Source organism: Podarcis filfolensis, assembly GCF_964270895.1.
Source record: "Podarcis filfolensis genome assembly, chromosome: 13".
Taxonomy (NCBI): domain Eukaryota; kingdom Metazoa; phylum Chordata; class Lepidosauria; order Squamata; family Lacertidae; genus Podarcis; species Podarcis filfolensis.
The window spans coordinates 15,026,614-15,040,857 of record NC_139615.1 but is presented as its reverse complement, the minus strand read 5'-3'; the positions used below and the strand labels follow the sequence as shown (position 1 = coordinate 15,040,857).

At 48.1% G+C, this 14,244-nt stretch overlaps 2 protein-coding genes and 1 long non-coding RNA gene across 3 annotated transcripts in view; 2 read left to right on the top strand and 1 right to left on the bottom strand.

Annotated features, from left to right (window-relative positions):
• Window positions 1–14,244, top strand: part of LOC310748416 (uncharacterized protein) — a 376,897-nt gene that overhangs the window by 33,480 nt on the left and 329,173 nt on the right. The window lies entirely within an intron of this gene.
• The window catches only part of LOC310747348 (uncharacterized protein), a 28,893-nt gene that overhangs the window by 12,373 nt on the left and 2,276 nt on the right, over window positions 1–14,244 (top strand). Inside the window, exons 9-12 of the mRNA XM_083581714.1 lie at window positions 10,329–10,868; window positions 10,964–11,028; window positions 12,226–12,449; window positions 13,624–13,868. Coding sequence (XP_083437840.1) covers window positions 10,329–10,868; window positions 10,964–11,028; window positions 12,226–12,449; window positions 13,624–13,868 — 1,074 coding nt within the window. The remainder of the gene's footprint in view (window positions 1–10,328; window positions 10,869–10,963; window positions 11,029–12,225; window positions 12,450–13,623; window positions 13,869–14,244) is intronic.
• LOC310748478 lies at window positions 7,800–9,257 on the bottom strand. The gene is made up of 2 exons (XR_014541338.1): window positions 8,727–9,257; window positions 7,800–8,229 (listed from the first exon to the last, which is right to left on the bottom strand). It is a non-coding gene; the product is annotated as an uncharacterized lncRNA (long non-coding RNA).

Genomic DNA, 14,244 nt, shown 5'->3' with positions numbered 1-14,244 from the left:
TGTAATCAATAAAGTTGTGGCCATTTTTCACCCATTAACCTAAATTCGGTGTCCTGTGTCTTTATTCCATTCTGTGGGAGGGGGCAGGAATAGCCACGCAACCAGGCAGAGGGCCTTCTCGGTAGTGGCGCCCGTCCTGTGGAATGCCCTTCTATCAGATGTCAAGGAAATAAACAACTATCTGACTTTTAGAAGATATCTGAAGGCATATAGGGAGGTTTTTAATGTTTGATGTTTTATTGTGCTTTTAATTCTGTTGGGAAACCCAGCCAGATGCGCAGGATATAAATATATTATTATTATTAGTAGTAGTAGTAGTAGTAGTAGTAGTACTTTCTTTGCGGAAAAATTCCCTGCGTCCAGTAAGCTTCCCTGCGTGGCTCTGCTTGGGAGCTGACCTGGCAGGGGAGCAGAGTAGCAGCGGTCCTGTGTCCGTGTGAGATGAGGGATAAATCAAGTCCAGAGACAGTTCGGTTCTTATCTCTAGAAGCGTTTATTTACAAGCCATAAATCAGTCTTTCTCCATCGGAGCTTTCTTGCATTTTCTCCCGTGCTCCAAAAGCACACACACAGCCTCTGAGCTGAGCTGCGTCTCAGTCAGAAACGAAAGTAAGTCTGAATGCAGTCACACGCTGTGACTCACTTCTCTGCGACAAGCTCCTCCCAGATAAAGGACACCACGGAGTTTTAACCCTGTCAGTTCCAAACTCCACACCCCCTCTTGTCCTGCATCTGGGGACAATAGCCAACAATGCTTTCCCCATACACAGACCCTCACAGAACTCCTCGTGCTTCTGGAAGGTTAATGGTTTTGTGAAACCATCAGCGAGGTTCTTGGTTGAGGGACAGTATTTCAGAGCAACTAGCCCCTCATGAACGCTCTGACATACATTCCGGAACCGTATGTCCAAATGTTTGGTCCTCGCCTTGAATTGCCCTGTCTCAGCCAATTTGAGGCATGGTTGATTGTCTTCATGCACCACAATGGGCAGACAATTCTCTCCACAGATTTCCTCCACCAAACACACATAGAACTCCAGTTCTCTGCAAACCTCTGATAGCGCACTGAACTCAGCTTCAGTAGATGAAAGCGCTATGAGACTTTGCTTCCGGGACCTCCACCCAATCACTGAGTCCCCAAACTTCACCACTAGGCCTGACACTGATTTGCGGTCCTCAAGGTTAGCCCAATCCGAATCCACCCAGGCGGTCAGCTTGACATCACCCTCAGCTGACATCTTGAGGCAAAAGTCTTTGGTATCTTGCAGGTAACGTAGCACCCGCTTAATACCATTCCAGGCCTGCACACTAGGACTTGAAGCCTCTCTACTGAGCAGATTGACAGCAAACGCTATGTCTGGTCTGCTCCACTGTGACAGATACAACAGACTACCCAGAGCTGACTGAAAGAGTTCAGTATTTTCGAACACCACGCGTTCTACTTGCTGACACTCCTTCACGTACCCAGCCTCCATGGGTGATCTGGCACCTGCACAATCAGACATTCTGAACTTCTCAAGCAACTGTTCAATCTTACCTTTCTGGCGAAGCAAAAAGCTTCCATCACTTGCTCTTGTGATCTCTACGCCTAGATAGGACTTGACATCTCCAAGCCGCTTCAGCTTGAACCGCTTTCCAAGCTCCTTAGCAAACTTCTCTACCTGTTCACCTGTCTGTGACATGAGCAAGATGTCATCAACAAACACCTGGGCCACTTGCTGTTGCAAGCCTGAATCTCTAATGTAAAGACAACTGTCTGCAAGAGATCTCTTAAAACCTAGCTCTTCTAAGGCTTCATGTAGGCACATATTCCAATTCCTGGCAGATTGGCGTAATCCATAGATGGATTTGTGCAACCGCCACACGACGCCTGGCTCACTGACTTCGAACCCTGGAGGAGGAAGCATGTACAACTCCTCCTGGAGATCTGAGTTCAGGTAGGCGACATCTACATCAAAATGGTTCACCTTCCAACCTCTCTGTGCTGCTATCGCCAAAAGCGTTCTCAAAGTCTCCGCTCTCGAGGTCGGCGAATATACCTCTGTGAAGTGGACACCCTTCCTCTGTGTGAATCCACGGGCCACTAATCTCGCTTTATACTGTGGTTCTCCTGCTTCTGTGGGTTTAAGTCGGTAAACCCATCTGCAGCTCACAGCTTGCTGGTTAGCCGGCAGCTGTGTGAGTGAGAACACTCCAAGAGACTCCATTGAGTTCATCTCCTTCTGCATCGCCTCATGCCATTTGCTGGCTTCTTCCCGAGGCAAGTTCTGAACATCCTCAAAGGATTCAGGTTCACATCTAGCCACACCAACCCAGACACTTGTGGCTTCATACCTTTCAGGTGGCTTCCCTTTGGTTGATCTTGCTGACCTCCTCAGCGTGAATTCTGGAACTGCGCCTGAATCACCTGGATCAACCCTACCACCCTCAGAAACATCCCCCTCTGACCTGCTGCGCCGTTTAGGGCGAACAGCTGGTCCTGCTGGCGAGGATGATTCACTCCCAAGCTCAGACTTGACAGAGACCTTTGAAGGGGTCCTGGGACTCCCTTTTGGAGAGATACGGAGCCTCTCCCTTGGAGATCCCGGCTCTGGACTCTGTGGCTGTGGACTGTGCACCTCAGCAACAGGTTCAGCCTCGTCCTCCTCCTCTTCCTCATTGAGTCTAACGGAACATCTGGATTCCCGTGAAGACGCTTCCACCCACTCTGCTCGCAAAATTCAGCACTGCCGCTAATAAGCAGCTTGGACTGGTTGCCAGTAGGGTATGCGAAACGCCACGCCTTTGAACCCGGCTCATAGCCTACAAAGATCATCTTCCTGGACCTTGGCTCACCCTTTCTGCGCATGGCCTTTGGAATGAGGACCCAAGCCTCACAGCCAAACACACGCAAGAAATCCACTTTCGGTTGCTTCCCATGCAGCAGAAAGTATGGTGTGTCTCCCACACTTGAATTGAACACCCTGTTCTGAACAAAGCATGCCGTCTTATAACTCTCAGCCCAAAAGCGCTGTGGCAGACCCGAGTCTGCCAACATAGCATTCGCTGACTCCTGTAGTGTGTGAAATTTTCTCTCTGCAACCCCATTCTGTTGCGGACTGTAGGGGGCAGTCAGTCGATGACTGATACCCTTCTGCCTGAAAAACGATTGCAGCGCAGAACCTGTGAACTCCCCCCCGCGATCAGATTGAAAGGAAATCACCCTGGTAGAGAACCGTAGCTCTACCGCTGTGATCCAATCCCTGATCAGTGCAGCTGCCTCTGACTTCTGTTGCAGCGCAAAAGTCCAAGAATGTCTCGAAAAATCGTCAATCAGAAGCAAAACCCATTTAGACCCAGCTAAAGAAGGTGTCGGCATGGGGCCTGACAAATCTGCGTGCACAAGTTCGAAGGGTTTGCTGGTTCTCCTCTCTGACCTGGGGTATGTGCATGTTGTGACCTTCGATTGCTTACAGGCTTGACAATCTAGGTATCTGTCACATGCCTTGAACCTACACCCAATGGTGTTGCCTGTGGCCTTCCTCACATATGACCACCCAACGTGCCCAAATCTCCTGTGCCATAAGTGTATACAATCATGGTGTGGTGGGACATTAGCACACTGCCCTTGGGCATCTTCAATGGACTCTCCACTAGCCCCATTTTCCACCAGCCCCATTTTCCCACCAGTCCCATTTTCAATGGGCATCTCCACTAGAAAGAGCCTGCCTTTTCTCTCAACACTGTAGATCTTCTTCCCATCCCTGTAGAAGGAACACAAATTGTTAGAGAACAGAACATCGAACCCAGCAGCCATCAGAGCTGGCACACTTAAAAGAGAGTGGGCAAGCTCGGGGACCACATAAGCTTCTACCCAATGATCTATAAAAGAACAATATAGAAACCCAGATTCAGTCAGTGGTCTTTGAGACCCATCTGCTAAGGTGACATAGCGTCCAGTTTTAAGTGTCTTGCAGTCCCACAGGAGCTCTCGGGATTTGACGAGACAGTGAGACGCTCCCGAGTCGACAACAAGAGATAAAGAGTGTCTCTGGCTGTTTTCCAAAGATGCCATGGCGCTGCTCACGTTCCCATCGGTTGCCATGGCCACAGCCTCCCCCCGACTGAGGCTTTTGCCTTTTCTCAGAGACGCCATCGCAGCTGTGAGGTGATAAGACGCCTTGTTTTTCTTTTCCTCCTGGCCTGCTGCTTTCCCACGTCTTTGCTGGGAACTGGCCTTGGGAACCTGCTTTGTTGACATTCCACGCCGGCCGGTGTCCTTGGCAGCCTGGGCCTCTAGCGGATGCTTCCCAGCGCTGTTGGACGTCGTCTCAAAGCACAAACAACTTTCAAAGCCTTTCACTTTCTCAGAGCTCTTGGAATGGCCTGCCTGGCCTGCCCCCCCACTCCTTCTTGGGGTGCAGCCTGTGCCCTCTTTCACAGCTCTCAGCTGCTCTCCAGCACCATCACACAGACGTGTCGAAGCAGAGAAACAGATTCCCGGAACAGCCCCCTCTGGTCTGGCTCCCACTTCGGCCTGAGGCTTGCTCCCTTGGCCCTCGGCTTCCTCCCGGCCCTTGGCTCCTGCTGAGCTTTCGCACAGACTCCTCAGCACCTGCCAAGCGGCCTGAGCCGATTCAACGCCCTCCAGGTGGGGCAACAGCAAAGCGTCCACACTTGCTTTCAAGATGCAGAGCTCTCTCTGCTCTCTCTCACTCAGCAGAGCAGCAGCATGCATGGGTGGGGCCGGCTCCTTCTGGACTGGACTCCAGAGCCCTGTGGCCACAAACCACCCCCTTGCTCTTCTTGACCAGGCCTCCCAGTTGGCCCCATTCAGTCTCTCACCAGGGTAGCTCTCATGGCCTTGCTGTTCCTGAGCAGCAGCCATCTTCCTCCCCCCGGGGCTTCAGCGTACTCACAAGTTTGCCAACAAGCTGGACCTCTGAAGCAGCCGCCCGTCTTGGCCTTTGGCTCCTCGCTCCAGCATCTCCCACTGCCCTTTCTGGCAGGAGATCATCGCAACTCAACGCTGGCAGCCTTCTCCCTTCTCACACTTGTCAGGAAACGCGTAACTTCCATAACCTTTGCGGAAAAATTCCCTGCGTCCAGTAAGCTTCCCTGCGTGGCTCTGCTTGGGAGCTGACCTGGCAGGGGAGCAGAGTAGCAGCGGTCCTGTGTCCGTGTGAGATGAGGGATAAATCAAGTCCAGAGACAGTTCGGTTCTTATCTCTAGAAGCGTTTATTTACAAGCCATAAATCAGTCTTTCTCCATCGGAGCTTTCTTGCATTTTCTCCCGTGCTCCAAAAGCACACACACAGCCTCTGAGCTGAGCTGCGTCTCAGTCAGAAACGAAAGTAAGTCTGAATGCAGTCACACGCTGTGACTCACTTCTCTGCGACAAGCTCCTCCCAGATAAAGGACACCACGGAGTTTTAACCCTGTCAGTTCCAAACTCCACACTTTCTAAAAACGACTCAGTAAGACAAAGAGAAAGGCTGTGTGTGTGTGTGTGTGTGTGTGTGTATAAGAGAGAGAGACAAGAACTGGCAGTCCTGGTTATAGCATTCTTCTAGAGGACTTTTGCAGTAGATATCCAGGCCTGCCTTCCACACCAAAATTCTCTTGTATATGGTAAGCAAAGCGCCTCATTCAAGGAAGCCCATGGATGCAGCACAATGTATGGTTATGAGTTTGCTGAGGGGGTTGGGCAGACTCCCCTAAATCTCTGGATTCAGAAAAGGGTTAGCATTTAAGCAACCCCCTAAATCCCTGGAGCTAGCAAGTGTTGGAAATAACACAAGACAGCTTACTCATGACGCAGCCTGATAATGGTCAAGTCATAAGCAAACAAAAGCAGGGTGATGACAATCAAGAAAGCCACCAACCAGGCAAAGAATCTTCTGGATGCAGCCCACCCTGAGCCAAAGGGAGTTAGATGAACAAAGGCCAATAGATTTGCCTGATGTGGACAGGAGGAAAAATCCTTTGGGTCTATTAGTGGTGACTAGCAAGATGTGGAGGCAAAGAATCATGTGGGCTGAAAGGCTGTAAATGGAGAGCAGATTTCTGTTTTGGATGCAAAGCTGCTGCACCTGTGGGAGAAGCAAGGGACCCTCTTGGAATGTAATTGAACAGTACAGGAAAATTAGCAAAGATATATCAAAATTGTGACAATATATGTTGGAAATGTAAAGAAAAGGAAGGAACCTTTTATCATATGTGGTGGACCTGTCCCAAGGTGAAAGACTTCTGGGAAAAGATTTATAATGAATTGAAAAAAAATGTTGAAATATACATTTATAAAGAAACCAGAGGCCTTTCTTCTTGGAATAACAGGTTTGGAATTGCCCAAGTAAGATGTTAAATTATTTTTGTATGCCACAACTGCTGCTCGTATTTTGTTAGCTAAAAAGTGGAAAACCCAAGAATTACCAACAGTAGAAGAATGGCAGATGAAGATGATGGATTTTTCGGAGCTAGCTGACCTAACCGTAAGAGTCCGCGACCAGAAGGAGGAGGAATATCAGGAAGAATGGAATAAATTCAATGATTATTTAGCTAAATTTGTTAAGTGAAATTAACCGGAAAGAACTTGCAGATACTTAATCAGGCTTAGGATTTTGTTTATGTTAAGTGATGAATTAATATGTATAATTATATAAGGTGGAGATTTAAGGATGTTAATGTTTAAGTTAAATTTTATAAAAATTGGGGTTTGGAAAACCGTTAAAAGGACATGCAATGAAATTCAACCAAGGGGAAGCGAGGAAGTCACTTAACAAAGTTAATAACTGTAATTTTCAATAAGGCTATGATTTATGTTTGTTATGTTTGTTTGTCTTGTGTGTTTGTTTGTTTGTTTGTTTGTTTGTTTATAATATTGTGAAAACCAATAAAAATTTTGGGAAGAAAAAAAAAGGAATGTAATTGAACAGTAGGCTCAGGCTGTATATATGTGTAAATAAACCAAATATAATAAAGACACCACAGTCTCCTCTGTGCCTCATGGTTTGGGTTTGAGCCTCACTTTGGGTGAAAGCTTTTGGGTGAAAGCTTCCTGCATTGCAGGGAGATGGACTAGAGAATCATTGTGGTCCCTTCCAACTCTACAAGTCTATGATTCTCTGACTCCTACATGGAAAAGTCTAAAAGTGTCCATGGAATGCTGAGAGGTCATTTGATAAAACACTCAGAGAGAGGAGGTGGTACATTGAATGTCGTTTAATAAAGTGAGTGAACTTTGAACAGAAGGGGAAAATAGATTAGTATTGTAGGATGATTATTGTAATAGGGGGAGAGGGAAAGTAGGAAAGCAGGGTGTGAAGTGGAGTAGGAAAACAGAGGGAGAAGAAAGAGAGCAGGAAAGCAAGGGGGACGAAATGGAGAAGGAAAACGGTGGGCAAGGAGGGAACGCTTTCCTGCATTCCTGAAGAAACTGTCCCAGGGAGTAGGAGGTGTCAGCGCCACAAGCAAGGGGGCAGGGAGTGGGCACAGCACCCAGATACAAATATGCCACCCTTTCCAGAGTGTTGCTTGAGGCACCTGCCTCAGACAGACTGAGGATAGCGCCGGTCCAGAGAACTCGCTCAAAATGCTGAAAATTTCAAAAAGGCAAGTTAAAAATTGGTAAGTATGATCCAGGAAAGGTGAGGGGGAGAGCTTGTTGCTAGTTCCTGGAATGTGTAGAAGTGACAAAGCAGGTTCAGATCAGGCCTGGCAATATATAGGTGTGGCGTTTGCCCTCCTAGGTGTGTGACATCATACTGGGTTCATAGGGAAAGGGTTAACTAATTGTAAAATGACTAACCAAGGGGAACCCAGGGGGCAGAGTTAACTGTATAAGGTTTAAGCACAGAGGGGGTTTTTTAGGAGTTAGAGTTGTTGAGAAGACAGTCTGGAGTTAGAAGAGACAGAGAAGATAAGTCTGTGGGTTGGGCTAGCCTGGTGTGAGAGAGTGAGAGAATTTGTTAAGAGGAGTCAGTCAAACAGTTGAGATAATCAGTCAGAAGGTATTAGGAAGGTATAGGCCGGTAAAGAAACTAAAGTCAACATACCGACAGGAATATTATCTGAGAAACCATAAACTTGTTAATGTTTGTAAAATAAACTTGTTTTGTTTTTGTTTTTTCGTTCACTTTTAATAACTGACTGGACTCAGTGTTTTACCAGAGTGTAACTGGTTGGTGGCAGCGGGGAAGCGAGCACAGTGGTGGCACAGGGATCATTAGACTGTTAAACGTCTGGGGACCCTGTGTGGTTGCCACAAAAGGTCATGGTTAGTTTGATTCAGGGTTCTGCTTTCTTTGTCCTTACAACAGTCAAGTGAGAAAAGAGATTATGGTTAATTTGGAGGTTTACAAAAGGACACAAAATAACATTAGAAGAGTTTGCTGTATCAGGCCAATGGCCCATATACTCCAGCATCCTGCTCTCACAGTGGCCGAACAGTTGCCTGTCAGGAACCAGCAAGCAGGATTTGAGCACAAGGGCTCACAACTCCTCCCTCCTGTGGTTTCCTGCAACTGCTATTCAGAATCATTGCTGCCTCCAACTATGGAGACAGAGGGTGGCCATTGTGGCTAGCAGCCAACCGCAGCCCCAGGTCCACTAAGTTGTCTAATCCTCTTTTAAAGGCACCCAGGTTGGTAGCCAGCACTGCCTCTTGTGGGAGCAAGTTCCATCGTTTAATTCTGCGTTGCATGGAGAAGTAATTTCATTTTTCAGTCCTGAATCTTCCAACACTCACCTTCATTGGATACTACCAGGTTCTCGTGATACAAGAGAGGGAGAAAAACATTACTCCAACCACTGTCTCCATGCCGTATGAACTTCAATCATGTCAGCTCTGACTCGCCCTTTCCCTGAACTAAAAAGTCCCAAATGTTGCAACCTGTCTTCACAGCACAGTCACTCCACCCCCCTTGATCTTACATTGTAGGAGGATGTGAAGCTGCTCTTTGAACCTCAGTTTCATGCCTACCAATCCAGATCATAAAGTTTGCTGATAGCATGTTATTGTAAACAGAGCCAGACCCATTGCATTGAAAAACTGCATGTTATGGGCAGTGATCTCTTCTTTGTAGGGTGGCACTGTGGTCTGAACCATTGAGTATCTTGGGTTTGCGATCTGAGTGAGCTCCCATTGCCCTGTCCCAGCTTCTGCCAACCTAGCAGTTCGAAAGCATGCCAGTGCAAGTAGATAAATAGGTATCACTGTGATGGGAAGGTAGACAGCATTTCCATGCACTCTGGCTTCCGTCACAGTGTTCCATTGCGCCAGAAGCAGTTTAGCCATGCTGGCCACATGATCCGGAAAGCTGTCTGCAGACAAACACCAGCTCCCTTGGCCTGAAGCAATATGAGCGCCACAACCCCATAGTCACCTTTGACTGAACTTAACCATCCAATGGTTAATTAACCTTTTATTTTTACCTGTAGGCAGGAAGGTGGAGAAATAACTGATGAATCCATATATGACCTTTGGGTTTGTGGGTTCCTGCAGAGATCCATCTTGTCTCTGATGCAGCTTAACATTTGCATGAAACTGCTGGAAGAGTTTTGTCTGGAAATTTCTCATGGTTTCATGGAGCCAATTCCTGGGATGGGGAGCTGTCTCATTTGGAGGTCTTCAGGCAGAGTCTTGACAGCCACCTGCTGAACATGCTGTAGGGCTGGATTTTGTGCCTCAGGCCACATGGCCTACAAAACTCCCTCCAGCTCTGTAGGACGCTGAGGATACTCCCCTCTCCCCTCCTCACAGTGGCGTAGCGTGGGGGGTGCAGGGGGGGCCGGCCGCACCGGACGCAACATCTGGGGTTAGGGCAAATCCATGGGTTAGGGGGCGCAAATCCACGGGTTAGGGGGCGCAAATTACTTGCCTTGCCCCGGGTGCTGACAACCCACGCTACGCCACTGCCTCCTCACATCATTTCAGGGAGGATGCGAAGGTCCTGCATTCTTGGCTGTCAGCAGGCAGGATGTGGGTGCAGAAATGGAATATGAATTACTGGCAAAGGTGGGTCAGTTACCTTTCATATGCAACATTTGGCTGGTGGATAGAGATTAGAGTTACCTGTTGCAATCATACACAAAGAGATGGTTCTGGGAAAGAAAATTATTGTTCATTGTAATACCTGGGTCCTGCAGGAGCCCTTTCTGTGCTCCTCCTCGTTGAGCAGCTGTTTGGCTGCTTCACTCTCATCCAGCTCTCCCCCAAGCAACTTCAAGGATTGCTTTTTTTGAGGGGGAGGGTTGTGTGTTTTTTGAAATTCCCAAAGGAGGAGCAGGTTCTTCTCTCACGCTCACACGTTTTCCTGCTCCAACTCCTTGCCGCTCCTCCCTGCTTCAGAACCTGTTGGGAAAGAGAGCGAGAGCTCCCGGGAAAGACGCCTCTTGCGCTCGCCCCGCCCAACTCCTTGCCGCTCCTCCCTGCTTCAGAACCTGTTGGGAAAGAGAGCGAGAGCTCCCGGGAAAGACGCCTCTTGCGCTCGCCCCGCCCTCGAGTCTCCTGCCGCGGACGGAGGGAAGCATCTCAAAGGGTTTCCTCGCCAAAGGGAGCAGCAAGCGGCGGGTTTCCCGCTGCCCTCGGGCCAGGCATCTCTCCTCCAGGGCATCAGGCGCCGCGAGTTGGGCACCAGAGTCTGGCTCTCCTGCCTCTCTGCCTTGGCACAGTCTCCGGATCTGGATCTTTCGCTGGCCGAGGATTTGGCTGGGCTGGGGCTGGCGGGGAAGGAGCGCGATGGCCAAGAAGACTTCCAGGAGACGCTTCGCGAAAGCCCAGGTAGAGGAGGAGTTCCGAAGGCTGGAGATGGGTAGCGAGGAAGAACACGACGGCAACCTGAGGGCGCGGCTGCCTAGTTGTGGCTTTGGCCTCAAGCAGTGCTCCTTGGTATGGTCACAGCGGTGCTGGAAATAGACAAGAACGCCCCGTTTTCAGATGGGAGGATTCTGGAATCCTCATTCATGCTTGTGGTTTTATTATAGGATCTTCCAGAAAGAATAAAAGCAGAGGTGTTTTGGGACTCAGAAAGTGGCCGTGAAGCTTACAGGTAAGTGATCTCTCTCCCCGATCTCTTGAAAATTTCTCCCTTCAAGGAATGGTTTCTACATTGAATTGTTCCTCGGAACGCATCTGGTTTCTGTGGGTCTCACAGTCATCAAATATGGTTGCTGTCTCCACCCATGTTCCTCTAAATACAATGAAGGAAATGAAATTTAAAACTTTTTTAAAAGTTTTTTTAAGACCTGCTGGTGGACTTGACCACTGATCAGTTATAACATGCATTTTGTGTGTTTATTTGGAAAATAATCACTACAACTATAACTCCATGTTACGTTGGTAAGCATCATTACAGAACAGATGAAACATGTACAAATAGTTTTTCAGAACTGGATGAGGAGGTGGACTAGGCCCGGGATTAAAAACCTATGAGGAGGACTAGAGTTAAGCCTGTCATGTCAGTTCAATCTGCCCCAGGGATGGGGCCAGTGTCACAGCCTGCCTGCCATGGACCAAATAGGCAGTCAAGCTGCAATCCACTTCCTGGGCCTGGGTGAAGCTAAAATGGATTCACCCAAACCCAGGAAAACCCCTCACCTCCAGCACAACCGTCAGATCAAGGGGAGGCATTGTCAGTGTCTCACAACAGTGCCCAGGTTGCGGTAAGCGTCATTACACAACATATGTTTTTTCAAAATTTTCTTCTTTTTTCTTCTTTATGCTTTCACCGCCCCCTTATTTTTATTCAATGCCCCCCAATTGCACCTGAAGCTCCCACTGCCCCCCTCAATCATTCCAGCACCCTGCAGGGGGTGGGATCACCCACTATGAGAAATACTGGTTTAGAGCAAAATGGGTTCATGGCTTGTAGAACCCCTGGCCTGCTCAATGAATATGATAATTTCCCCTGAAGTTCTAGTATCATCAACACACCAGGAATCAGAAGATTAGTAGTTAATCCTACCACTTGGCTTTACTCTGCATGAACGCAGGCATTTTAAAGTCACCTTCTCAGTATCAGAAGAATACTTTTTGGGCAGCCTCATAATAAACGTGCTTCTCTGTGGCAAAATCCTGAGTGTGCAGAGTGGTGCCTGCCCAGGAAATTTCCTTCCATAATTTTTTTACCTCCTTACTCAGCGTGTGAAGCACCTCCTGCAAAAATATCAATTAGACCAGCAGAGGAAGTTCTCCCAATTCATGTTCAACCTGATTCCCCTTTCATCTTTCCCTTTGTGCCATTCAGAGCGCGCTTCACAAAGGCTGGCTCCTTCCATTGCTGTGATACTGGTCTCATATGGGAAGTGAGAGAAGCTGTGACCATAACATACCACTTTGATTCATGGCCTAAGCACCTGGAAGAACAAAACACCAAGGAGTGGCAGATCGCTGGCCCTCTGCTCAACATTAAAGTGGATGCAGTAGAAGCCATGGCAGCCATTTGCGTCCCTCACTCCTTGTCTCTTTCAGGTATCACATGGGAAAAACCTTACAGCATTATAACCATAATAGGAAGAATCTTAAACAGGAATAACTTCCATTGACATTTCCAGAATGTTTGGGGGGCAGTGGTGTGGGTTCTAGGGATCAGTAGTGCTGGCTAAATTGTCTTTTCTGATTTGTTTCAATTTTGCAAAATGTTCTGCTATTTTACTGTTTCTGTGATGCTTTGTATTTTGTTGTAAGACGTGTTGGAGCTGTTGTCTAAACCACAGAGCCTAGGGCTTGCCGATCAGAAGGCCAGCGGTTCGAATCCCCTCAATGGGGTGAGCTCCTGTTGCTCGGTCCCTGCTCCTGCCAACCTAGCAGTTCAAAAGCCCATCAAAGTGCTAGTAGATAAATAGGTACCTGTAAAGGGAATTGGGGGTTGCTCGTGCGTAAGCAAGATGCTGCTCTAGGCAACGTTGCCCTGCTAGACCTTTCCCTGGCTGGACAGCCCTTTCTCCATGGCTCTGTGAGTCACTGGCAGAATCCATCAGTGGGTGTTTCCTAAACTTCTTCCAACATAAAAACTGCTTGACGCCAAGTCTCCGCCTAGATTCCCTGCGTGGAAGTCTTCTGCGCAGAGTGGGCGTGGCCAGCGGAGGTCCTGGGCTCTCCCCGCTGGTCTCTGTGGAAGAGTCTTGGAGCCATCTCTCCGAAGTCCTTCCCTGCTCCCCTCTCTTCCTGGTGTCACTCCCATTTCCTTCCCCAAAGGAAGTGTTCTCTCTCTCCCTGCTGGTCCCTTCTCCTGTATCGTTGGGGAGTCTTACCTCCACTCTTGGCTCCGATGGCAGTTCCCTGACAGTACCGTTCTGGCGGGAAGGTAAATGGCGTTTCCATGTGCTGCTCTGTTTCGTCAGAAGCGGCTTAGTCATGCTGGCCACATGACCTGGAAGCTGTACACTGGCTCCCTCGGCCAGTAAAGTGAGATGAGCACTGCAACCTCAGAGTCGTCCACGACCGGACCTAATGGTCAGGGGTCCCTTTACCTTTACCATGAGAACATACAGCACTGTGAAACAATGCTATAGACCACTTAAATGATGATGAGAAAATAAATACTTGGATGATACAGAGGGGGTGAGGGTTAAGTGATGGTGATTTTTTTTCACTTTCCCACTTGTAACATGTTTGTCTATGTTTCCTTTGGGCTCCTTTTCAGGTAAAGATAGTTCCCATGTCTACATTGCACATTTTGTCGAAGGGGGGATGAGGCTGGAGAAGCCAGACAGAGTGGAGCCTCGCCATGCTGTGTTGGAAAACCCCAAGTTCTCTTCCCTTGGAGTCATTTTCAAAAAGTTGTTTAAGCAAAAGATCAACACTGTTGTGCTGCTCTATCAGAGCCTTCGACTGGAAACACCAACATTTCACCTGTACCTCCTGCCCAATGACCTTTCGATAATAAAGGTAACCAGGAACCTCCAACTCTGGTATTCCGATTGCCTGGATCATTTACTTGATCATATTAACCCCGACTATGCACAATTGTTGGACTTGATCAGTTCTACCCAACATGCCAGTAGAGAGAAAATTTACAAGTTGCCCTCTGCTGGGTTACTTATCTTCTCACCAACACTGTTGCTTTAAAGTGATTTTTCCAAAATTGAAATACACCCTTTTAACTTCTTAAACAACCTGCTTGCTAAAGCCCAAATTCCCTGTCTGGTTCTCCAAACAATGGTGTTGTCACTGAATTGTGAAACAATTCAGTCCTTAGCCTCCCTTGTGAGTCTCAATGGATTCCTTCCGGAAACATTCACTGAAATCAGGCTTCCTCCAGGGT